Source organism: Cherax quadricarinatus, unplaced genomic scaffold, assembly GCF_038502225.1.
Source record: "Cherax quadricarinatus isolate ZL_2023a unplaced genomic scaffold, ASM3850222v1 Contig169, whole genome shotgun sequence".
Lineage (NCBI taxonomy): Eukaryota > Metazoa > Arthropoda > Malacostraca > Decapoda > Parastacidae > Cherax > Cherax quadricarinatus.
Genome location: NW_027195195.1, coordinates 103,055 through 129,626, shown reverse-complemented (window position 1 = coordinate 129,626; position 26,572 = coordinate 103,055). Strand labels below are relative to the sequence as shown.

Sequence of the window (26,572 nt, the reverse complement as noted above, 5' to 3'; positions counted from 1 at the left end):
AGAGCTGTACACAGCATGTGCAGAGCTGTACACAGCATGTGCAGAGCTGTACACAGCATGTGCAGAGCTGTACACAGCATGTGCAGAGCTGTGCACAGCATGTGCAGAGCTGTACACAGCATGTGCAGAGCTGTGCACAGCATGTGCAGAGCTGTACACAGCATGTGCAGAGCTGTACACAGCATGTGCAGAGCTGTACACAGCATGTGCAGAGCTGTACACAGCATGTGCAGAGCTGTACACAGCGTGTGCAGAGCTGTACACAGCGTGTGCAGAGCTGTACACAGCGTAGCTGTACACAGCATGTGCAGAGCTGTACACAGTATGTGCAGAGCTGTACACAGCATGTGCAGAGCTGTACACAGCATGTGCAGAGCTGTACACAGCATGTGCAGAGCTGTACACAGCATGTGCAGAGCTGTACACAGCATGTGCAGAGCTGTACACAGCATGTGCAGAGCTGTACACAGCATGTGCAGAGCTGTGCACAGCATGTGCAGAGCTGTGCACAGCATGTGCAGAGCTGTACACAGCATGTGCAGAGCTGTACACAGCATGTGCAGAGCTGTACACAGCATGTGCAGAGCTGTACACAGCATGTGCAGAGCTGTACACAGCATGTGCAGAGCTGTACACAGCATGTGCAGAGCTGTACACAGCGTGTGCAGAGCTGTACACAGCGTGTGCAGAGCTGTACACAGCATGTGCAGAGCTGTACACAGCATGTGCAGAGCTGTACACAGCATGTGCAGAGCTGTACACAGCATGTGCAGAGCTGTACACAGCATGTGCAGAGCTGTACACAGCATGTGCAGAGCTGTACACAGCATGTGCAGAGCTGTACACAGCGTGTGCAGAGCTGTACACAGCGTGTGCAGAGCTGTACACAGCATGTGCAGAGCTGTACACAGCATGTGCAGAGCTGTACACAGCATGTGCAGAGCTGTACACAGCGTGTGCAGAGCTGTACACAGCATGTGCAGAGCTGTACACAGCATGTGCAGAGCTGTACACAGCATGTGCAGAGCTGTGCACAGCATGTGCAGAGCTGTACACAGCATGTGCAGAGCTGTACACAGCATGTGCAGAGCTGTACACAGCGTGTGCAGAGCTGTACACAGCATGTGCAGAGCTGTACACAGCATGTGCAGAGCTGTACACAGCGTGTGCAGAGCTGTACACAGCGTGTGCAGAGCTGTACACAGCGTGTGCAGAGCTGTACACAGCGTGTGCAGAGCTGTACACAGCGTGTGCAGAGCTGTACACAGCGTGTGCAGAGCTGTACACAGCATGTGCAGAGCTGTACACAGCATGTGCAGAGCTGTACACAGCATGTGCAGAGCTGTACACAGCATGTGCAGAGCTGTACACAGCATGTGCAGAGCTGTACACAGCGTGTGCAGAGCTGTACACAGCGTGTGCAGAGCTGTACACAGCGTGTGCAGAGCTATACACAGCGTGTGCAGAGCTGTACACAGCGTGTGCAGAGCTGTACACAGCGTGTGCAGAGCTGTACACAGCGTGTGCAGAGCTGTACACAGCGTGTGCAGAGCTGTACACAGCATGTGCAGAGCTGTACACAGCATGTGCAGAGCTGTACACAGCATGTGCAGAGCTGTACACAGCATGTGCAGAGCTGTACACAGCATGTGCAGAGCTGTACACAGCATGTGCAGAGCTGTACACAGCATGTGCAGAGCTGTACACAGCATGTGCAGAGCTGTACACAGCGTGTGCAGAGCTGTACACAGCATGTGCAGAGCTGTACACAGCATGTGCAGAGCTGTACACAGCATGTGCAGAGCTGTACACAGCATGTGCAGAGCTGTACACAGCATGTGCAGAGCTGTACACAGCATGTGCAGAGCTTTACACAGCATGTGCAGAGCTGTACACAGCATGTGCAGAGCTGTACACAGCATGTGCAGAGCTGTACACAGCGTGTGCAGAGCTGTACACAGCATGTGCAGAGCTGTACACAGCGTGTGCAGAGCTGTACACAGCGTGTGCAGAGCTGTACACAGCGTGTGCAGAGCTGTACACAGCGTGTGCAGAGCTGTACACAGCGTGTGCAGAGCTGTACACAGCATGTGCAGAGCTGTACACAGCGTGTGCAGAGCTGTGCACAGCATGTGCAGAGCTGTACACAGCATGTGCAGAGCTGTGCACAGCATGTGCAGAGCTGTGCACAGCATGTGCAGAGCTGTACACAGCATGTGCAGAGCTGTACACAGCATGTGCAGAGCTGTGCACAGCATGTGCAGAGCTGTGCACAGCATGTGCAGAGCTGTGCACAGCATGTGCAGAGCTGTACACAACATGTGCAGAGCTGTGCACAGCATGTGCAGAGCTGTACACAGCACGTGCAGAGCTCAATTCCTGTAACTACAAACAGGTAAGACAACATACAGATGAGTACTGAACAGAAGCACGTCCGCACGTCACTCAGCAGACGGATGATCGAGCCTCCACCACGTCTTACGTTGAATGACCTACATGGGTTTAGCGCTTAACATGAATTATTTTTATTAACAAACAGGCACTGACACACACGTATGTGTCGAGTGGGGTTCCACAAGGGTCAGTCCTAAGTCCAGTGCTGTTTCAGGTATCTGTGAATGACATGACGGAGGGACAGATTCGGAGGTGTTCCTGTTTGCAGACGACGTTAAGTTAATGAGGAGAATACAAATGTACGAGGATCAGGCAGGACTACAAGAAGATCTGGACACACTGGAAGCCTGGCCCAGCACCTTGCTCCTGGAGTTTAACCCCCAGCACGAGCAAAGTTATGAGGCTTGGGAAAGGGCAAAGAACACCTCAGGGGGAGTACAGCCTAGGGGTCAAAGGCTGCAAAACTCACTCAAGCACAAGGATCTTGGGGTGAGCATCATACCGAGCACATTACCTGAGGCGCACATCAACCAAATAACTGCTGCAGCTTATGGGAGCCTGGCAAACCTAAAAGCCCATATTGGAGTATGCAGCACCAGTATGGAACCCACAACTGGTCAAACACGTCAAGAAATACGGTAAGACTGGTCCAAGAACTAAAGAGTATGTCCTACGAGGAGAGGTTAAGGGAAAGCAACCTGATGACACTGGAGGACAGGAGGGATAGGGGAGACATGATAATAGCGTATACAATACTGAGTGTAATTGATGGGACACAGGAACAAGGGATCCAGTTGGATGTTTGAACTTCAGATGAGTCAGAGGAATGTTAGGAAGTATTTCTTCAGTTACAGGGTTGTCAGGAAGTGAAACAATCTGGAGAGTGAAGTAACAGAGGCTAGATCTAAAGATAGCTTTTCGAATAGGTACGACAAGGCTGTTAGAGCCAAGAGAGAGTGGACCTAGTAGCGACCAGCGAAGAGGCGGGGCAAGAGCTGTGACTCGACCCTTTTAACAACATATAATTGAGTGCACACACACACACACACACACACACACACACACACACATACACATGATCATAAAACTGATAATTGTAAATCATCTATTCTCTCCCGTACAGCTGACATCCGCGACATCACCTGATGGTTGGCCTCGTGGTGTAAGCGTCTCCAAGTGAAGGGTTTGCGGTCCGTGTTGACATCAGAGTTGGAGGCGCTGTACGTGGGATTAGTGTAGGTTAAAGCTCCTCCTTTGGGCCCTTCCACCATTTTGGTCTGTTTCTTGTATTTCCACCAAGCAACGACAGCCATCATGGCCAGCACTGACACCACCAGCACCAGAGCCAGCACTGCCAACAAGGGAATCAGTCCAGGAGGGTCCTCGCTAGTCGTTCCGCCGTTCTTCTTGTGACCGTAATGCTTTCTTGAGCTTTCATCGCTCCTCCCAGACTCAAGAGGTATCTTGAGGAATGGTCCTGGAAATGTGAAGATATAAGTACCTTCATTAGAGCTAAAAGATGTGATTAACTTTTTAAGAAGAATTACATTTAGTTATCTTTGAATATTGAACTTGTGTAGCAAGGGATGTGATTAACATAATTTATGTATACAACAGACATAACTTTGTGTATACAAAACAGCCTGTAATAAAATAAACCATAGAATATTATTAAAAAATACAAACAGTATAGAAACTGTTAATTACAGCAAAAGATATTTTTCAGCCCATTAAAGCCAAATCGGGATCCTGATGGATACAATATGTGGAGTCCCACAGGAGTGTGTCTGGCTGCTCCCTCTGTTTATGTACTACGTAAATGATATGACTATCAGTGTCAGATGACGGGTCATCATATGACCAAGACCCACGTTAGGAAACACATGTCCTGTTTCCTGACAAACCTCACCTAACCTAACCTAAACTAACCTAACTTAACCTAACCTCACCTAACCTCATCTAACCTAACCTAACCTAACCTAACCTAAACTAACCTAACCTAACTTAACCTAACCTCACCTAACCTCATCTAACCAAACCTAACCTAACCACACCTAACCTAACGTAACCACACCTAACCTAACGTAACCTAACCTAACCACACATAACCTAACCTAACCTAACCTAACCTCACCTCACGTCACCTCACGTCACCTCACCTCACCTCACTGCAGGCAGACAAGCCTCCCTTCCAGTGTCAAGATTCGTGAAGCTGGCAAATTGTTTTTGCGTCTTGAAATAACTAAAACAACAGCAGACAAGTTTGTGTCAATAAAGAAAATAAAGGATAAATGTATTTTGCAGTAATGGGTAACTAGGAATGTCTCAGAGGGAATCTCAGTAAAATATCTGGACATCTCGCGAAATTCGAGGCCATCGGGAGAATTACTGGTAAATAATTTAAGGCAAAGCTAGTATCAAGAGAGGTTCTCCGAGCACTACTAGCAGCAACACTAACAGTAGCACATAGAACATTACTAGCAGCAACACTAACAGTAGCACATAGAACATTACTAGAAGCAACACTAACAGAAGCACATAGAACACTACTAGCAGATTAGATTTTGCCACCGAAGTGGCTAGTTTATTGTGCACCCCATATCCATCCTGTGGACGGTAGCGCGAGAGCATATGGATACACAAAAGGCCTAGGAACTAGGCCCCAAAGGGTTAACAGGAATACATATGGATTTATATCTACATATCTATAGTTCACTTATCTGTTACAAGCAAATTTAGGAAATTTGCTTAGTATATCTGGTATCTTATTTTCATTAATAAGATATCTTGACATGTCACATAGGTTATTATACTGTCTGTCTCTGTATTCCTCAATAAGTGGACAATTAAGCACATAGTGTTCAAGAGAGTGACCATATGCCTGATCACATAATTTACATTTGCTTTGATCATCATCCGTGTGTCTCCCAAACTGCCAGAAGTACTTGTAACCAAGCCTAAGCCTGGCCACTACAACATCAGTCAGTCTGTTCACATTGCAAGTTGCTCCATAAACATACTTATCTACGTTCATGTTATCATAGTGGGTTATAGATCTACTCAGGCTTCTAACTTCATTCCTATAACAATCATCTTCATTATTTACTTCTCTCCTAATATTATTCCTAATGCTAGACACAGTTATACCAAAGTTATATTCTACGTTCTCCTTCTGGATACTCTTCTTGGCTAACATATCAACTTTATCATGAAGCAGTAATCCAATGTGTGATGGGATCCATAGCAATTGTACATTAATTCCTTTGTCCCTAATTTTTGAGTATCTATACCTGGCTTCCCCAATGAGCATGTTGTTGGAGTCATTATATGAGCCAAGAGCCTTCAATGATGACATAGAATCAGTAATGATGATAGAGTCAAGCTCAGTGTCATAGCAGCAACACTAACAGTAGCACATAGAACATTACTAGCAGCAGCACTAACAGTAGCACATAGAACACTACTAGCAGCAACATTAACAGAAGCACATAGAACACTACTAGCAGCAGCACTAACAGTAGCACATAGAACACTACTAGTAGCAACACTAACAGTAGCACATAGAACACTACTAGCAGCAACACTAACAATAGCACATAGAACACTACTAGCAGCAACACTAACAGTAGCACATAGAACACTACTAGCAGCAACACTAACAGTAGCACATAGAACATTACTAGTAGCAACACTAACAGTAGCACATAGAACACTACTAGCAGCAACACTAACAGTAGTACAGAACACTACTAGCAGTGGTCGTACATACGAGCCACTATAACGACAGTGTTGCAGCACCTCTTGGGGTGGTTGTGAAACACAGTCAGTGAACGACGTAGTTAGCGTCAGAGACTGGCTAAGTGTACCCAGTGGTGAAGCTCCGTTGTACTTATTTTACTTCTCACATGTACTCGGATTAACTTCTTGTTTAAGAATGTTCTCCAAGATCGTGTCTAGCGTGCAGCTTATTTTTTGGAAATTTGAGTTTTTCACGGCCTATGGGTAGATGGGCCTAGCTGGTGAGTCTCCCGTCGCCATGCACAGCTACTGGTCGTCAACAGGGTAGTAATGTTGGGTAGTGAGTGTGACGAGCCATCAATTGTCTCTGATACACACAGAAGCAGCAAGATGTCGAGCGAGTTATAAATTCAGTACCTAAGGTATCAAGAAGCGAGTGGGACTTATAACTCGTGGGTAGAGGGTCCTGAAATTCACGGGTCATTGTGTTTCAGGACTCACTCGCCACGGGTTCAAACACCCACCCGTTCCCTGGTTTGTTTGTAATCGTGTTATTACGATCTGGTGAGTCAGTAATGAAGTTGTTTCAAGTAGCACTTGTGGAGCTGTTTACACACTGTGAGAAGACCCTGGAGCACAAGAGTGAGGTATCAACAGGTGAAGGTGAAATGAGAAGACCCTGGAACACACGAGTGAGGTATCAGCAGGTGAAAGTGAACTGAGAAGACCCTAGAACACTCGAGTGAGGTATCAGTAGGTGAAGGTGAACTGAGAAGACCCTAGAACACTCGAGTGAGGAATCAGCAGGTGAAGGTGAACTGAGAAGACCCTAGAACACTCGAGTGAGGTATCAGCAGGTGAAGGTGAACTGAGAAGACCCTAGAACACTCGAGTGAGGAATCAGCAGGTGAAGGTGAACTGAGAAGACCCTAGAACACTCGAGTGAGGTATCAGCAGGTGAAGGTGAACTGAGAAGACCCTGGAACACTCGAGTGAGGTATCAGCAGGTGAAGGTGAACTGAGAAGACCCTAGAACACTCGAGTGAGGTATCAGCAGGTGAAGGTGAACTGAGAAGACCCTGGAGCACTCGAGTGAGGTATCAGCAGGTGAAGGTGAACTGAGAAGACCCTGGAACACTCGAGTTAGGTATCAGCAGGTGAAGGTGAACTGAGAAGACGCTGGAACACGCGAGTTAGGTATCAGCAGGTAAAGATGAACTGAGAAGACCCTGGAACACTCAAGTGAGGTATCAGCAGGTGAAGGTGAACTGAGAAGACCCTAGAACACTCAAGTGAGGTATCAGCAGGTGAAGGTGAACTGAGAAGACCCTGGAACACTCGAGTGAGGTATCAGCAGGTGAAGGTGAACTGAGAAGACCCTGGAACACGCGAGTAAGGTATCAGCAGGTGAAGGTGAACTGAGAAGACCCTGGAACACCCGAGTGAGGTGTCAGCAGGTGAAGGTGAACTGAGAAGACCCTGGAACACTCGAGTGAGGTACTCGAGTGAGGTATCAGCAGGTGAAGGTGAACTGAGAAGACCCTGGAACACGCGAGTGAGGTATCAGCAGGTGAAGATGAACTGAGAAGACCCAAGAACACTCGAGTGAGGTATCAGCAGGTGAAGGTGAACTGAGAAGACTCTGGAACACTCGAGTGAGGTATCAGCAAGTGAATGTGAACTGAGAAGACCCTGGAACACTCGAGTGAGGTATCAGCAGGTGAAGATGAACTGAGAAGACCCAAGAACACTCGAGTGAGGTATCAGCAGGTGAAGGTGAACTGAGAAGACTCTGGAACACTCGAGTGAGGTATCAGCAAATGAAGGTGAACTGAGAAGACCCTGGAACACTCGAGTGAGGTGTCAGCAGGTGAAGGTGAACTGAGAAGACCCTGGAACACGCGAGTGAGGTATCAGCAGGTGAAGGTGAACTGAGAAGACCCTGGAACACTCGAGTGAGGTGTCAGCAGGTGAAGGTGAACTGAGAAGACCCTGGAACACTTGAGTGAGGTGTCAGCAGGTGAAGGTGAACTGAGAAGACCCTGGAACACTCGAGTGAGGTGTCAGCAGGTGAAGGTGAACTAAGAAGACCCTGGAACACTCGAGTGAGGTATCAGCAGGTGAAGGTGAACTGAGAAGACCCTGGAACACTCGAGTGAGGTGTCAGCAGGTGAAGGTGAACTGAGAAGACCCTGAAACACCCGAGTGAGGTGTCAGCAGGTGAAGGTGAACTAGGGTTAGGTCAACTGATATCAATCATGATTGGCTGCATAATACTCGTTAGCAACGCTAACGAATATTATGTTAATCAGTCCATCAATCTTCAAGATTGATGGACTGATTACATTGACTCTAGGCTGAGGGACTGATTACTTCACACTCCTCCTGACCTTCACAATTCTTCTTTGTATAGGACTGATGAAGCCACTGTGTGGTGAAATGTTTCCACAATAAAGATACCCAAGTGTTGCACATGTGTCTAAGTCATCAACTTGCCGGTTCTCTAACCCATTTATCTGCAACATTAACATTGTTGTGTGGCAATAAATGGTTTACAAAAACCACATGTTAATAAATGAGACACTTGTGCGACACTGCGGTATCTTTATTCTTGAAGCGTTTCGCCAACCAGTGACTTCTTCAGTCCAATGCAGAGAATGGTGGAAGATAAGGAAGAGTTTGAGGCAATCAGTCCCTCAGTCTTGATGAACTGTACATATCGACTACAGGCTGAGGGACTGATTACCTCAAACTCCTCCTCATCTTTCACCTTTCTCTACATTGGACTGAAGAAGCCACTGCGTGGAGAAACGTTTCCAGAATAAATATACCCAAATGTTACACACCTGTCTCATTTATCACTGTCAATGTTAGGTAACTAGGTGATGATCAAGACACACGTGCAGCATCTTTATTATTGAAACGTTTCGCTTACATAATAGGTTTCTTCAGTCAAACACAGAGGCAGAAGGTATAGTAGTTAAATAAAGATGATGTAATCAGTCCATCAACCTTGGAGAAATAGTTCTGAGGTGGTCAGTCCCCCAGCCTGGAGAAGAGTTCGGCTACATGGTCTGGAACGATGTGGATGTGAAGCGTGAGAACGGAATCTTAAGTACTGTCGAAGGTGAGGTGGAAGATCTGGAAGACATTGTAGGGGACGGGATCCACTAGTAGAAGTAAGCAGACAGGTCCATCTGGAATCGAACCCCTTCTCACTCATAACTAGTAGTTAATCGGTGTAGTGTGGCAGATTCCCTCTGTACCAAGATACCGTCACATACAATGTTTTAAAGATCGTCTACCTCACCTAAGACAGTATTTAAGACTCCATTCTCATGATCCAGCTTCAGATCATTCCAGACCATGGAGCTGAACTCTTCTCCAGACGAGGGAGTGACCACCTTGTTCCAGACCATGGAGCTGAACTCTTCTCCAGGCTGAGGGACTGACCACCTTGTTCCAGACCATGAAGCTGAACTCTTCTCCAGGCTGAGGGACTGACTATCTTGTTCCAGACCATGGAGCTGAACTCTTCTCCAGACGAGGGACTGACCACCTTGTTCCAGACCATGGAGCTGAACTCTTCTCCAGACGAGGGACTGACCACCTTGTTCCAGACCATGAAGCTGAACTCTTCTCCAGGCTGAGGGACTGACCACCTCAAATACTATTTCTCCAAGGTTGATGGATTAATTACATCATCTTCATTTCACTACTACACTTTCTGCCTCTGTATTTGACTGAAGAAGCCTACTATGTAGGCGAAACGTTTCAACGATAAAGATACCTAACTGCTGCACATGTGTCTTAATCATCAACTTGTCGGTATTTTATACCATTTTCAAGGTAACTAGGTGTATTAACTTTTGAGAGAATTGCTAAGGATTTTTTTTCCGGCACTCACATAACAGTAGTTGTTTCTACTTATGTCCAGACCTGTGCTACTTGTCAGATTACAGTCCAGTTACCTCCGTTATTTCGAATGCCATCGTTCCGTTAATCCTTGTTTTCTTGACTTATCGATTGCGTTTATTCCTTGCCTTAAGGTCATGTGAAGCAAGCCTCTACTTAGGAGCCTTTAACAAGCATCGAAGTAACCCCACCTTGTTGAGAACGAGGAGTCACTTACGTTCTGAGCAGGCGGAGTCGAAGTGGTCCGGACAGGCGCAGCTGCGCCCCGCTGGATGGTAGAAGCAAAGGTTGGAGCAGCCGCCGTTGCGATCTGCGCACTGATTCCATCCTTCCTGAGAAGTCTTGGTTACCGCCATGATCTCCATGATACCCTGTGCACAAACAGGAGGTGCACAACACACACACGGGGTGCACGGATTCGACATGTAAGGAAAATAAGTCTTGGTAAATGGAAAAATAAGAAGCTAGCTGTGACATCGATAGGAAAATGATTACATTGTGACAAGTTGATGATTTAGACATATGTGCAACAGTTGGGTATCTTTATTGTTGAAAAGTTTCGCCTACACAGTAGACTTCTTCAGTCAAATACAGAGTCAGCAGGTATAATAGTGAAATGAAGATGATGTAATCAGTCCATCAACCTTGGAGTGATAGTATTGAAGCGGTCAGTCCCTCAGTCTGGAACAATTTATCGTTCCAGACCATGAAGCTGAACTCTTCTCCAGACTGAGGGACTGACCACCTCAGACACTATCTCTCCAAGGTTGATTGACTGATTACATCATCTTCATTTCACTGTTACAACTGCAGACTCTGTATTTGACTGAAGAAGCCTACTGTGTGGGCGAAACGTTTCATTAATAAAGATACCCAACTGTAGCACATATGTCTAAATCATCAATTTGTCAGTATTTTATACCATTATCAACATATAACGGCAGGATACATGAGAAGAAACGTGACTTATAAACTGACAAGGAACATGAACTACATACTGATTAGTGAACGTGATTTATATACCGTTGGGGAACATGAGAAATACTGATGGTGAACACTGGTTACATTCCGACAGGAAACCCTGGTAATATGTTGATGAGAAATACAGGTTATACACTGATGGGAAATAAAAACTCGATACTCCTAGTAAACAAAACTTACAAACTGATAGAAAACAAGAGTCACAGACTCGTAGAGAAACAGTGTGAGCTGACAGGAAGTGCTGATTAATGACTGACAGCATGGGTTATATAATGGGTTATATAATGGGTTATATAATGGGTTATATAATGACAGTAAATATACATTATAAAAGTGAGTAAGAGTAACAGGAGACATGAATTAGAGTAAGAGAAAGAGACATGAGTTAAGTAAACAGGAGACGAGTCTTAGAGTAACAGGAAGGAAATTGAGTTAGTGTAAAAGATGACATGAATAAAAGATGACATGAATAAAAGATGACATGAATAAAAGCAACAGACTGGCGTGCATTAGAGTAACAGAAGGACCTGAGTAAAAGATGGTCATGAAATGAAGGGACAGGACATGAGTTAAAGAAGGTCATGAGATGAAGGAACAGAAGGACATGAGTAACAGAAGAATGTGATCAAAGAATAACAGAAAAGTCTGAACTAGAAACAAAAACAAGAAACATGGATTACAAAAACAGGAGAAGATGTAAGTTACAGCAACGGGAGGAGACAAATATGTTAGAGCAACAGAATAATAGATAGGTTAGAGCAACAGGAAAAGGCACTAGACATGCGACATGACACTAGACATGATTTAGAAAAGCAGGAGTTCAACGAACTGGAGACATGACTTAGAATAGGTGGTGGTGACATGATTTAGAACAAGAGGAGACATGATTTAGAGCAGGAAACATGATTTAGAACAGGAGGAGACATAATTTCGAACAGGTGGAGACATGATTTAGAACAAGAGATATGATTTAGAACAGGAGGAGACATGATTTAGAACAGGTGGAGACATGATGTAGAACAGGAGGAGACATGATTTAGAACAAGAGATATGATTTAGAACAGGAGGAGACATGATTTAGAACAAGAGATATGATTTAGAACAGGAGGAGACATGATTTAGAACAGGAGGAGACATGATGTAGAACAGGAGACATGATTTAGAACAGGTGGAGACATGATTTAGAACAGGTGGAGACATGATTTAGAACAGGTGGAGACATGATTTAACACAACATGAGGGAGACATAAGCCACATACAGCATAAGACATGAGTAAGAGACAGACATAGATGAGAAAGAAAGGTCTTACAGGACCTTGAGAACACCATGAGAAATCCGAGATAAGACTCTAAGGTCACATTAAGATCTTTCAACAACAGCACTACACCTTAGTTAAGTTACCCATACTGGTCTCTGGCAGAGTTTGTACCCGAGTAAGTCAAGTCACTCCACTGGTGGAGTGACTTGACTTAGTGACTTGGAGAGCCTCTCTCTCTCTCTCTCTCTCTCTCTCACCTCTATACCGCTCCTGATGACCTTCCTGTTACTGCCAGAAGTTTTGTCAGCTCGCTCGATGGTCAAGGTGTCCCAGTCCGTCCAGTAGATATGGTTACCCAGCTGAACATAAATGTTACAATCAACAAAAAATATTATATACTTCATTTATATATATATATATATATATATAATATATATATATATATATATATATATATATATATATATATATATATATATATATATATATATATATATATATATATATATATATATATAAAAGATGGGGTGGTAGGGGAAGTGGAATATTCAAATGGCTTCAGGAAGAAATGCAAATATTCTTCCTTGAAGCCTTTTTATCCACTTCTCCGAGGCTGTGGGTCCCACAATTTACACCAGAGGTGAACCCCATCCTATAATATATATATATATATATATATATATATATATATATATATATATATATGTGTGTGTGTGTGTGTGTGTGTACTCACCTAATTGTACTCACCTAATTGTGGTTGCAGGGGTCGAGACTCAGCTCCTGGCCCCGCCTCTTCACTGATCGCTACTGGATCCTCTCTCTCTCTGCTTCCTGAGCTTTGTCATACCTCTTCTTAAAACTATGTATGGTTCCTGCCTCCACTACTTCACTTGCTAGGCTATTCCACTTGCTGACAACTCTATGACTGAAGAAATACTTCCTAACGTCCCTGTGACTCGTCTGAGTCTTCAGCTTCCAGTTGTGACCCCTTGTCCCTGTGTCCCCTCTCTGGAACATCCTATCTCTGTCCACCTTGTCTATTCCCCGCAGTATCTTGTATGTCGTTATCATGTCTCCCCTGACCCTTCTGTCCTCCAGTGTCGTCAGTCCGATTTCCCTTAACCTTTCCTCGTACGACATTCCCTTGAGCTCTGGGACTAGCCTTGTTGCAAACCTTTGTACTTTCTCTAACTTCTTGACGTGCTTGACCAGGTGTGGGTTCCAGACTGGTGCTGCATACTCCAGTATGGGCCTAACATACACAGTGTACAGTGTCTTGAACGATTCCTTATTGAGGTATCGGAACGCTATTCTCAGGTTTGCCAGGCGCCCGTATGCTGCAGCGGTTATTTGGTTGATGTGTGCCTCCGGTGATGTACTCGGTGTTATGGTCACCCCAAGGTCTTTCTCCCTGAGTGAGGTCTGTAGTCTTTGTCCACCTAGCCTATATTCTGTCTGCGGTCTTCTTTGCCCCTCCCCAATCTTCATGACTTTGCATTTGGCTGGATTGAATTCGAGGAGCCAGTTACTGGACCACATGTCCAGCCTCTCCAGGTCTCTTTGCAGTCCTGCCTCATCCTCGTCCGATTTAATTCTTCTCATCAACTTCACGTCATCTGCGAACAGGGACACTTCAGAGTCTATTCCTTCCATCATGTCGTTCACATATATCAAAAATAGCACTGGTCCTAGAACTGACCCCTGTGGGACCCCGCTCGTAACAGGCGCCCACTGTGATACCTCTTCACGTACCATGACTCGTTGCTGCCTCCCTGTCAGGTATTCCCTTATCCATTGCAGTGCCCTTCCTTTTATGTGTGCCTGATCCTCCAGCTTCTGCACTAATCTCTTGTGGGGAACTGTGTCAAAGGCCTTCCTGCAGTCTAGGAAAACGCAATCTACCCAACCCTCTCTCTCGTGTCTTACTTCTGTTACCTTGTCATAAAACTCCAGGAGGTTTGTGATACAAGATTTGCCTTCCATGAACCCATGCTGGTTTTCATTTATAATCTTGTTCCTTTCCAGGTGTTCGACCACTCTCCTCCTGATAATCTTCTCCATGACTTTGCACACAATACATGTCAGAGACACAGGTCTGTAGTTTAGTGCCTCGTTTCTGTTTCCTTTCTTAAATATGGGGACTACATTAGCTGTCTTCCATTTCTCAGGTAGTTGCCCAGTTTCAAGGGATGTGTTGAAGATTGTGGTTAGAGGCACACACAGCATCTCTGCTCCTTCTCTAAGGACCCATGGGGAGATGTTGTCCGGTCCCATCGCCTTTGAGGTGTCAAGGTCACTTAAGAGCTTCTTCACCTCCTCCTCAGTTGTTCGTATGTCATCCAACACTTGTTGGTATATTCCCTCTTGATGTTCCCTTCTGTGCTGTCTTCCCACAGCCCTTCCTGTCTCTACTGTAAAAACTTCCTTAAATCTCCTGTTCAGCTCCTCACATACCTCCTGATCATTTCTTGTGAGTTCTCCACCTTCTGTCCTTAATCTGATCACCTGGTCTTTGACTGTTGTCTTCCTCCTGATGTGGCTATACAACAGTTTCGGGTCAGTCTTGATTCTCGATGCTATGTCATTTTCATACTGTCGCTGGGCCTCCCTCCTTACCTGTGCGTACTCATTCCTGGCTCTGCGACTGATCTCCCTATTTTCGTGTGTTCTCTGCCTTCTGTACTTTTTCCATTCTCTATTGCACTTTGTTTTTGCCTCCTTACACCGTCGGGTAAACCAGGGGCTTGTTCTGGTCTTCCCGTTGTTACTGTTGCCCTTGGGAATGAACTTTTCCACTGCCTCCTTGCATTTTGTTGCTACATATTCCATCATTTCATTTACTGGCTTTCCTGCCAGTTCTCTGTCCCACTGGACCTCCCGCATGAAGTGTGTGTGTGTGTGTGTGTGTGTCTTCCCGAACAGGTAAAACTGGTCAATTAGCAGAACTCATTTAAAATTAAGTGTTTTCTAAAAATTTTGTCTTATTCGTTTAAAGATATATTTTTTTCATTTATGTTAATGTAAAAATTAATATTTTTGTACCAAAAGAACCTTAGAAAACATACCTAACCTTATTATAACAAGCCAAATTTAATTTAGCCTAATCCAACTAAATATATTTCATATAAATTTACAGCAATTTAATAATAAACAAAACACAGTGAAATATATTTTTTTTGTTAGATTCAGAATGATTTTTGCGAAATTATTGCATACACAAATTTTCGCTTGCCTTATTTGTTAAGAAGATCGTTGCTATTTAAGCAAAGATCGCAAGTTTTACCTATGCGGCACGACATATATATTTATATATATATATATATATATATATATATATATATATATATATATATATATATATATATATATATATATATATATATATATATATATACATACGAGGCACTTGTCAGGTGTTCGGAGAGTTTCGAGCACGCAACAGGGATGGTCGCATTCGTGCACACAATGGGTGTACAGGATCACATATGCCCCCAGCAGAGAGCAGCCCACAGCCTCCACAGGCAGATGACAATTCCAATGGCAACCTCCTCACTTGCGATAACCTTCTGTTGGCATTCAAATCCACTGCTAACAGTACCCTATCCCACATCCCTAAAGCGGCTCGCCCATATGCAGCAGGGAAATTCACAGACCTTCTTAAGCAGGTGAATGGAGGTTCCACCAACTTAGAAGCCCGAAGCACCATCCAAGCATGGCGCAATCTGCTCCTGTTCGGCAATGTCTGTCTTGCAGTTCCTGAGAGACGAGGCAAACTGCTAACCACGTCAGTTATCAAGGCAGTGCGCAACTACCCAAGAACGGATAATTGTGTCCCTCTGCCTCATCATCGCAGGAATCACAAAGGTAGACCCAAGAAAAGTCCCACTGAAAACGAGAAAATTTGCGCACAGGTTAGCAAAAAAATTGAAGAAGGTAACACAGTGGGAGCAATCCGAATAATTACAAGTGACGACACTGTAGCCCCCAAAGATGAGACCACAGCCCAAGCACTAAGAGACAAGCATCCAACCAGGGACACCATAGCCATCAACAACAACCCTGAGGAAGACCCCATCACTGAACAATTAATTTCGCCTGAATTGGAAGTCTATAAGGCGATTGTGTCATTTCCTGCAGGATCTGCAGGAGGTTACACTGGAATTCGACCTCAGCACCTCAAGGAGATGGTAAATCCAGTACTCGGTGCATCTGCATCACTTTTTCTCACCGAGTTAACAACTTTCGTCAACAACTGCCTGGCTGGGCGAATCCCAGAAGAAATTAAACCTTTCTTTTTTTGGAGCCTCACTGTGTGCGTTAAAGAAGAAGGATGGGGGAATCAGACCCATTGAGGTTGGAAACACTCTTCGCCGTCTCGTTGCCAAAGCAGCAGTAAGAAACATTCGCCTAGAAGCTGCCAGTTTACTCCAGCCACACCAACTGGGCTTTGGGGTCCCTCAAGGCAGTGAAGCTGCAGCTCATGCGGCAAGGGCCTACATCAGGGACCTGCCAGAAGACAAGGCCGTAGTCAAACTTGATTTTAGAAATGCATTTAATATGGTAAAGAGAGATGCTGTCTTGCCAGCTGTTCGGGATCGCTTCCCCAGTCTTTTTCCCTTCATTTCAGCCGGCTACAGCAAACCCTCAATTCTTTTGTTTGGAGAACATGAAATTCTCTCATCAGAAGGTGTTCAGCAGGGTGACCCACTAGCTCCACTTCTCTTCTGCTTGGCAGTAAGAGAACTAGCTTCCAGCCTACGCAGCGAGCTCAACATCTGGTACCTGGATGATGGCACTCTGGAAGGTACTGAAGAGTCCCTGGTAGGGGACTTACAACTGGTGAAAACACAGGGAGAAGACTTGGGACTCATCCTCAATCCCTCCAAGTGTGAAATCATCACAGCGAACCAGGAAATAATCAATGCTGTGCGAAGAATCCTCCCAGAAGTCTCTACTACCACTCCGTCCAACAGTACCCTCTTGGGAGCACCGCTGGGTCACCAGGCCATTGACACAGTCCTCAAGGACAAATTGAATGACCTGATGAGAATGGAGGAGAGAATAAGCAATCTTGATGCCCATGATGCTCTATATCTCCTCACAGGGTGCTTTACTATTCCAAGACGCACTTCCTGAGGTGTGCACCCTCTTTTGACAACCCAACACTCGACGAATATGACGCACACCTGAGGTCAACCTTTAAGAAGACACTGAACCTATCACTAGAGCAGTGGTTCCCAAACTGGGGGTAAATTACCCCCTGGGGGTAATTTAACCATTTTTGGGGGGTAATGGAGGGGTGACAGAAAAAAATTATGAATTCTGAAAATCAAGAAAACAATGCGGTACCCGGTATGAGGATTATTGTTAACTTTGTCTTAGTATATAAAGTTGTAAAGTAAACCTATTATAAGTAAGTAATAAAGTTAAACCAAATAACAATAAACATCAAAAACTAATATACAGTATTAGAAAAGAAGAAATATATAGCTAAGTGTGTGGAAACCCAAAAGTATTTTGACAAGTATGCTTCAGGACAAAAGTCACTCAGTAGCCCAGATCGACCTGTCCAGTACGCGTCACTCACTTCCTGAGGCTGCCTCTATTTCACACTGTCAGTTTATCTGTGAGCATCAGCCGAGGTAGACATAAGCTGGTATGTATGTGTACTGCCCTGTGCAGTATATAGTTAGTATTTACCCACTGTTACTGTGAATTTGTAGCTATTATTAATTTTATATATAATGTATGTGTGGTTCTTACGTTTTCAATGGTTTTGCTAGGATTAGCAGAGTATGCGAGGCTGTATACGTTCACGTTTAGCCATATATATCAATAATAACAACATTTTGTGAAAGGGGTAACATGCTTTATGTGGCATGTTAAATTGGGTAACAAGCTGAAAAAGTTTGGGAACCACTGCACTAGAGGATCAGCAATGGGATCAGGCAACCCTCCCAGTGCGACTGGGAGGTATAGGGGTGCGCAAAGCAACGCTTTTCTGTCTTCGTGTTTGGCTTCCAGTGCATTAGTCAAGAAGATTGTTCCCGAACGCTTGAGAGACGTGGTAGGAGCTCAAGACCCCAGGTTTACTGAAGCAGCGATTCGGTGGGACACCCTTACAGATTCCTCCAGTAGACCAGCTCCTCCCAAAGAACACAAACAGTCCCACTGGGACAAACCGATCATGGAAAAAATCGCCAACACAATGCTCTCCAACGACTCAGGAAAGGACAAAGCTCGTCTCCTGGCAGTGAAGGCACCACACTCAGGAGATTTCCTGCAAGCTGTTCCCAATTCCTCCTTGGGCACTCGACTAGACCCACAGGCCATTCGGATTGGTGTTGCTCTTCGCCTAGCCGCCCCCATCCTCACCGAACATAGGTGTATTTGCGGCAGGGCGACAGCTGATCAATTCGGACTTCATGGTCTCGTGTGTCACACAGCAGAAGGGAAGTATGCCAGGCATGAGGAGGTCAATGACATCATAAAGAGAAGCCTCGCCACAGCCCGTTGCCCAGCTCAACGGGAACCCCAAGTGCAGAGGTCTGACGGAAGTCAAAAGCGTCCTGATGGAGCCACTATGCTACCTTGGAAGGATGGAAAACAGATTGCCTGGGACTACACCTGTGCCGCCACATTGGCAGACACCTACTTGCCATACTCCGTAGTGGAAGGGGGTGGAGCTGCCAGCCACAGGGAGACCCAGAAGATCCGCAAATATGAAGACCTTCCCCTTTGCTATAACTTCATCCCAATAGGGTCGGAGACCCTTGGAGCATGGGGCAAGTGTGCCCTAAAGTTCCTAATAGAGCTGAGTGAAAGGCTCATCATAGAAACCAAGGACCACAGGGCGACCAGCTTCCTCTTTCAGAGACTCAGTGTTGCGATCCAGAGAGGAAATGCCTGCAGCATTCTGGCCACGTGGCCCACCGCCGGGGAGCTGGACGAAGTATTCGACATGTAGCTCTGAGTTACCTATGTTGTTTTACTTTCTACCGTATTTTTGTGAATGTTTTGTGTGTATATATATATATATATATATATATATATATATATATATATATATATATATATATATATATATATATATAGACAATATATGTACATGTTTATAGAGGGGCCACAGACATATCAGATCACTTTCTAGTTGTAGCTACACTGAGAGTAAAAGGTAGATGGGATACAAGGAGAATAGAAGCATCAGGGAAGAGAGAGGTGAAGGTTTATAAACTAAAAGAGGAGGCAGTTAGGGTAAGATATAAACAGCTATTGGAGGATAGATGGGCTAATGAGAGCATAGGCAATGGGGTCGAAGAGGTATGGGGTAGGTTTAAAAATGTAGTGTTAGAGTGTTCAGCAGAAGTTTGTGGTTACAGGAAAGTGGGTGCAGGAGGGAAGAGGAGCGATTGGTGGAATGATGATGTAAAGAGAGTAGTAAGGGAGAAAAAGTTAGCATATGAGAAGTTTTTACAAAGTAGAAGTGATGCAAGGAGGGAAGAGTATATGGAGAAAAAGAAAGAGGTTAAGAGAGTGGTGAAGCAATGTAAAAAGAGAGCAAATGAGAGAGTGGGTGAGATGTTATCAACAAATTTTGTTGAAAATAAGAAAAAGTTTTGGAGTGAGATTAACAAGTTAAGAAAGCCTAGAGAACAAATGGATTTGTCAGTTAAAAATAGGAGAGGAGAGTTATTAAATGGAGAGTTAGAGGTATTGGGAAGATGGAAGGAATATTTTGAGGAATTGTTAAATGTTGATGAAGATAGGGAAGCTGTGATTTCGTGTATAGGGCAAGGAGGAATAACATCTTGTAGGAGTGAGGAAGAGCCAGTTGTGAGTGTGGGGGAAGTTCGTGAGGCAGTAGGTAAAATGAAAGGGGGTAAGGCAGCCGGGATTGATGGGATAAAGATAGAAATGTTAAAAGCAGGTGGGGATATAGTTTTGGAGTGGTTGGTGCAATTATTTAATAAATGTATGGAAGAGGGTAAGGTACCTAGGGATTGGCAGAGAGCATGCATAGTTCCTTTGTATAAAGGCAAAGGGGATAAAAGAGAGTGCAAAAATTATAGGGGGATAAGTCTGTTGAGTGTACCTGGTAAAGTGTATGGTAGAGTTATAATTGAAAGAATTAAGAGTAAGACGGAGAATAGGATAGCAGATGAACAAGGAGGCTTTAGGAAAGGTAGGGGGTGTGTGGACCAGGTGTTTACAGTGAAACATATAAGTGAACAGTATTTAGATAAGGCTAAAGAGGTCTTTGTGGCATTTATGGATTTGGAAAAGGCGTATGACAGGGTGGATAGGGGGGCAATGTGGCAGATGTTGCAAGTGTATGGTGTAGGAGGTAGGTTACTGAAAGCAGTGAAGAGTTTTTACGAGGATAGTGAGGCTCAAGTTAGAGTATGTAGGAAAGAGGGAAATTTTTTCCCAGTAAAAGTAGGCCTTAGACAAGGATGTGTGATGTCACCGTGGTTGTTTAATATATTTATAGATGGGGTTGTAAGAGAAGTAAATGCGAGGGTCTTGGCAAGAGGCGTGGAGTTAAAAGATAAAGAATCACACACAAAGTGGGAGTTGTCACAGCTGCTCTTTGCTGATGACACTGTGCTCTTGGGAGATTCTGAAGAGAAGTTGCAGAGATTGGTGGATGAATTTGGTAGGGTGTGCAAAAGAAGAAAATTAAAGGTGAATACAGGAAAGAGTAAGGTTATGAGGATAACAAAAAGATTAGGTGATGAAAGATTGAATATCAGATTGGAGGGAGAGAGTATGGAGGAGGTGAACGTATTCAGATATTTGGGAGTGGACGTGTCAGCGGATGGGTCTATGAAAGATGAGGTGAATCATAGAATTGATGAGGGAAAAAGAGTGAGTGGTGCACTTAGGAGTCTGTGGAGACAAAGAACTTTGTCCTTGGAGGCAAAGAGGGGAATGTATGAGAGTATAGTTTTACCAACGCTCTTATATGGGTGTGAAGCATGGGTGATGACTGTTGCAGCGAGGAGAAGGCTGGAGGCAGTGGAGATGTCATGTCTGAGGGCAATGTGTGGTGTGAATATAATGCAGAGAATTCGTAGTTTGGAAGTTAGGAGGAGGTGCGGGATTACCAAAACTGTTGTCCAGAGGGCTGAGGAAGGGTTGTTGAGGTGGTTCGGACATGTAGAGAGAATGGAGCGAAACAGAATGACTTCAAGAGTGTATCAGTCTGTAGTGGAAGGAAGGCGGGGTAGGGGTCGGCCTAGGAAGGGTTGGAGGGAGGGGGTAAAGGAGGTTTTGTGTGCAAGGGGCTTGGACTTCCAGCAGGCATGCGTGAGCGTGTTTGATAGGAGTGAATGGAGACAAATGGTTTTTAATACTTGACGTGCTGTTGGAGTGTGAGCAAAGTAACATTTATGAAGGGATTCAGGGAAACCGGCAGGCCGGACTTGAGTCCTGGAGATGGGAAGTACAGTGCCTGCACTCTGAAGGAGGGGTGTTAATGTTGCAGTTTAAAAACTGTAGTGTAAAGCACCCTTCTGGCAAGACAGTGATGGAGTGAATGATGGTGAAAGTTTTTCTTTTTCGGGCCACCCTGCCTTGGTGGGAATCGGCCAGTGTGATAATAAATAAAAAAAAAAAAAAAAAAAAAAAAAAAATATATATATATATATATATATATATCTTTCAACACACCGGCCGTATCCCACCGAGGCGGGGTGGCCCAAAAAGAAAAACGAAAGTTTCTCCTTTTACATTTAGTAATATATACAGGAGAAGAGGTTACTAGCCCCTTGCTCCCGGCATTTTAGTCGCCTCTTACAACACGCATGGCTTACGGAGGAAGAATTCTGTTCCACTTCCCCATGGAGATAAGAGGAAATAAACAAGAACAAAAACTAGAAAGAAAATAGAAGAAAACCCAGAGGGGTGTGTGTATATATGCTTGTACATGTATGTGTAGTGTAACCTAACTGTAAGTAGAAGTAGCAAGACGTACCTGAAATGTTGCATGTTTATGAGACAGACAAAAGACACCAGTAATCCTACCATCATGTAAAACAATTACAGGCTTTCATTTTACCCTCACTTGACGGGGCGGTAGTACCTCCCTGGGTGGTTGCTGTCTACCAACCTGCTACCTAGGATATATATATATATATATATATATATATATATATATATATATATATATATATATATATATATATATATAACATACATGTACAAGCACATACACACACACCTCTCTGGGTTTTCTTCTATTTTCTTACTAGTTCTTGTTCTTGTTTATTTCCTCATATCTCCATGGGGAAGTGGAACAGAATTCTTCCCTCGTTAGCCATGCGTGTTGTAAGAGGCGACTAAAATACCAGGAGCAAGGGGCTAGTAACCCCTTCTCCTGTTCTCCTGTACCTATTACTAAATATAAAAGGAGAGACTTTTGTTTTTTCTTTTGCGCCACCCCGCCTTGGTGTGCCACCCCGCCTTGGTGTGCCACCCCGCCTTGGTGTGCCACCCCGCCTTGGTGGGCCACCCCGCCTTGGTGTGCCACCCCGCCTTGGTGTGCCACCCCGCCTTGGTGTGCCACCCCGCCTTGGTGTGCCACCCCGCCTTGGTGGGCCACCCCGCCTTGGTGTGCCACCCCGCCTTGGTGGACCACCCCGCCTTGGTGTGCCACCCCGCCTTGGTGTGCCACCCCGCCTTGGTGGGCCACCCCGCCTTGGTGTGCCACCCCGCCTTGGTGTGCCACCCCGCCTTGGTGTGCCACCCCGCCTTGGTGGGCCACCCCGCCTTGGTGGGCCACCCCGCCTTGGTGGGCCACCCCGCCTTGGTTGGCCACCCCGCCTTGGTTGGCCACCCCGCCTTGGTGTGCCACCCCGCCTTGGTGTGCCACCCCGCCCTGGTGTGCCACCCCGCCCTGGTGTGCCACCCCGCCCTGGTGTGCCACCCCGCCTTGGTGTGCCACCCCGCCCTGGTGTGCCACCCCGCCCTGGTGTGCCACCCCGCCCTGGTGTGCCACCGTGCCTTGGTGTGCCACCCCGCCTTGGTGTACCACCCTGCCTTGGTGTGCCACCCCGCCTTGGTGTGCCACCCTGCCTTGGTGTGCCACCCCGCCTTGGTGGGCCACCCCGCCTTGATGGACCACCCCGCCTTGGAGTGCCACCCCGCTTTGGTGTGCCACCCCGCCTTGGTGTGCCACCCCCCCTTGGTGTGCCACCCCGCCTTGGTGTGCCACCCTGCCTTGGTGGACCACCCCGCCTTGGTGGGCCACCCCGCCATGGTGGACCACCCCGCCTTGGTGTGCCACGCCGCCTTGGTGGGCCACCCCGCCTTGGTGGACCACCCCGCCTTGGTGTGCCACGCCGCCTTGGTGGACCACCCCGCCTTGGTGGACCACCCCGCCTTGGTGGGCCACCTCGCCTTGGTGGACCACCCCGCCTTGGTGGACCACCCCGCCTTGGTGGGCCACCCCGCCTTGGTGGACCACCCTGCCTTGGTGGGCCACCCCGCCTTGGTGGACCACCCCGCCTTGGTGGGCCACCCCGCCTTGGTGGACCACCCCGCCTTGGTGGACCACCCCGCCTTGGTGGACCACCCCGCCTTGGTGGACCACCCCGCCTTGGTGGACCACCCCGCCTTGGTGGGATACAGCCGGTGTGTTAAAAGAAATACACACACACACACACACACACATATATACACACACACGCACATACGCACACATACAGACACACACATTTTATATATATATATATATATATATATATATATATATATATATATATATATATATATATATATATCTGTCTATATATATATATATATAATGTGTGTGTGTCGTGCCGAATAGGCAGAACTTGCGATCTTGGCTTAAATAGCAACGTTCATCTTGCCATATAGGACAAGTGAAAATTTGTGTATATAATAATTTCGCCAAAATCCTTCTGAACCTAACGAAAAAATATATTTCACTGTGTTTGTTTAGTATTGAATTACTGTAAACAAATCTAAAATATATTTAGTTGGGTTAGGCTAAAATAAATTGTTCTTGTTATAATAAGGTTAGGTAAGTTTTCTAAGATTCTTTTGGTGCAAAATTAAAAATTTTTACATTATCATCAATGAAAAAAATATATCTTTAAACGTATAAGAGAAAATTTTATAAAGAACTTAATTTTAAATGAGTTTTTGCTAATTGACCAGTTTTACATATTCGGCACGACATTATTATTATTATATATATATATATATACATATATATATATATATATATATATATATATATATATATATATATATGTGTGTGTGTGTGTGTGTGTGTGTGTGTGTGTGTGTGTGTGTGTGTGTGTGTGTGTGTGTGTGTGTACTCACCTAGTTGAGGGTGCAGGTGTGTGTGTGTGTGTGTGTGTGTGTGTGTGTGTGTACACACATTTCTTGCCTCTTCCATTCTCTTTTTCCTTACCAGCGTCAGGCCGAAGGGATGAGGAACTTGCTGCACCAGTACTACGCGATTCCCTCCGTCCAAGTCCGACGAGCCAATGGTGTCGCCCTTCGCATCGTTCCAGAAGATCCGTCGCATCTTGTAGTCGATAGTGATACCGTTGGGCCAGCCAATGTCCTCATCGAGAAGCACTGTTCGCTCAGACCCGTCCAAGTACGACCTCTCAATCTTAGACATGTTTCCCCAGTCAGTCCAGAACAAGAGCCTGGAAGTGTCAACGTGAGAAGTCGCTATTAAATGGGATCATTCTCTTTGGAAAGGTTGTATACAAACTTGTCCATCGAGCAATTGCGATCAGGTTCAGTGGCGTGCAGAGGTCTGGTGAGGCCCGGGACCACTGACCCTTCTGCTGTATGTAACGTGATGCAGGTTACATACGTAACACACTCAGAATTGGTCATCTGAAGGTCGTGATTGATGTTACTGTGAAAGTTCATTGCAATACTCTCGTAAACTAACTGTTAACGACAGTTAATTAGTTCGTAAACTAATTATAATGTCACTGTGGTCACTCATGCATGTCACAGTGGTCACCATTGTCTGTCACAATGGTCACCCATGTATGTCACAGTGGTCTCACATGTATGTTACAGTGGTCACCCATTTATGTCACAGTGGTCACCCATGTATGTCGCAGTGGTCACCCATGTAAGTCGCAGTGGTCACCCACGTATGTCGCAGTGGTCACCCATGTATGTTATAATGGTCACCCATGTATGTCACAGCGGTCACCAATGTATGTCACGGTGCTCACCTCTGTATGTCACAGTGCTCACCCCTGTATGTCACAGTGGTCACTCATATGTCAGAGTGGTCACACATGTATGTTACAGTGGTCACTCATGTATGTCACAGTGGTCACACATGTTTGTCACAGTGCTCACCCCTGTATGTCACAGTGGTCACTCATATGTCAGAGTGGTCACACATGTATTTTACAGAGGTCACCCACGTATGTCACAGTGGTCACCCATGTATGCTATAATGGTCACCCATGTATGTCACATTGGTCATCTATGTCACAGTGGTCACCCATCTATGTCACAGTGGTCACCCCTGTAACTCACGGTGCTCACCCCTGTATGTCACAGTGGTCACCCATGTATGTTACAGTGGTCACCCATTTATGTCACAGTGGTCACCCATGTATGTCACAGTGGTCACCCATGTAAGTCGCAGTGGTCACCCACGTATGTCGCAGTGGTCACCCATGTATGTTATAATGGTCACCCATGTATGTCACAGTGGTCACCCATGTATGTCACGGTGCTCACCTCTGTATGTCACAGTGCTCACCCCTGTATGTCACAGTGGTCACCCATGTATGTCACAGTGGTCACATATGTCACAGTGCTCACCCCTTTATGTCACAGTGGTCACACATGTATGTTACAGTGGTCACCCACGTATGTCACAGTGGTCACCCATGTATGCTACAGTGGTCACCCATGTATGTCACAGTGGTCAGATATTTATGTCACAGTGGTCACCCATGTATGTCACAGTGGTCACTCTTGTATGTCACAGTGGTCACCCATGCATGTTACAGTGGCCACCCATTTATGTCACAGTGGCCACCCATTTGTCACAGTGGTCACCCCTGTATGTCACAGTGGTCACTCATATATGTTACAGTGGTCACCCATTTATGTCACAGTGCTCTCCCCTGTATGCCACAGTGCTCACCTCTGTATGTCACAGTGGTCACCCATGTATGTCACGGTGGTCACCCATTTATGTCACAGTGATCACCTATTTATGTCACGGTGATCACCCATGTATGTTACAGTGGTCACCCATTTAT

General features: G+C 45.5%; 1 protein-coding gene across 1 annotated transcript in view; it reads right to left on the bottom strand.

Annotated features, from left to right (window-relative positions):
• LOC128703274 (low-density lipoprotein receptor-related protein 4) overlaps positions 1-26,572 on the bottom strand; it is a 129,747-nt gene that overhangs the window by 11,732 nt on the left and 91,443 nt on the right. Inside the window, exons 12-15 of the mRNA XM_070080138.1 lie at positions 24,730-24,973; positions 12,545-12,646; positions 10,265-10,418; positions 3,537-3,871 (exon numbers count right to left, since the gene is read on the bottom strand). Coding sequence (XP_069936239.1) covers positions 3,537-3,871; positions 10,265-10,418; positions 12,545-12,646; positions 24,730-24,973 — 835 coding nt within the window. The remainder of the gene's footprint in view (positions 1-3,536; positions 3,872-10,264; positions 10,419-12,544; positions 12,647-24,729; positions 24,974-26,572) is intronic.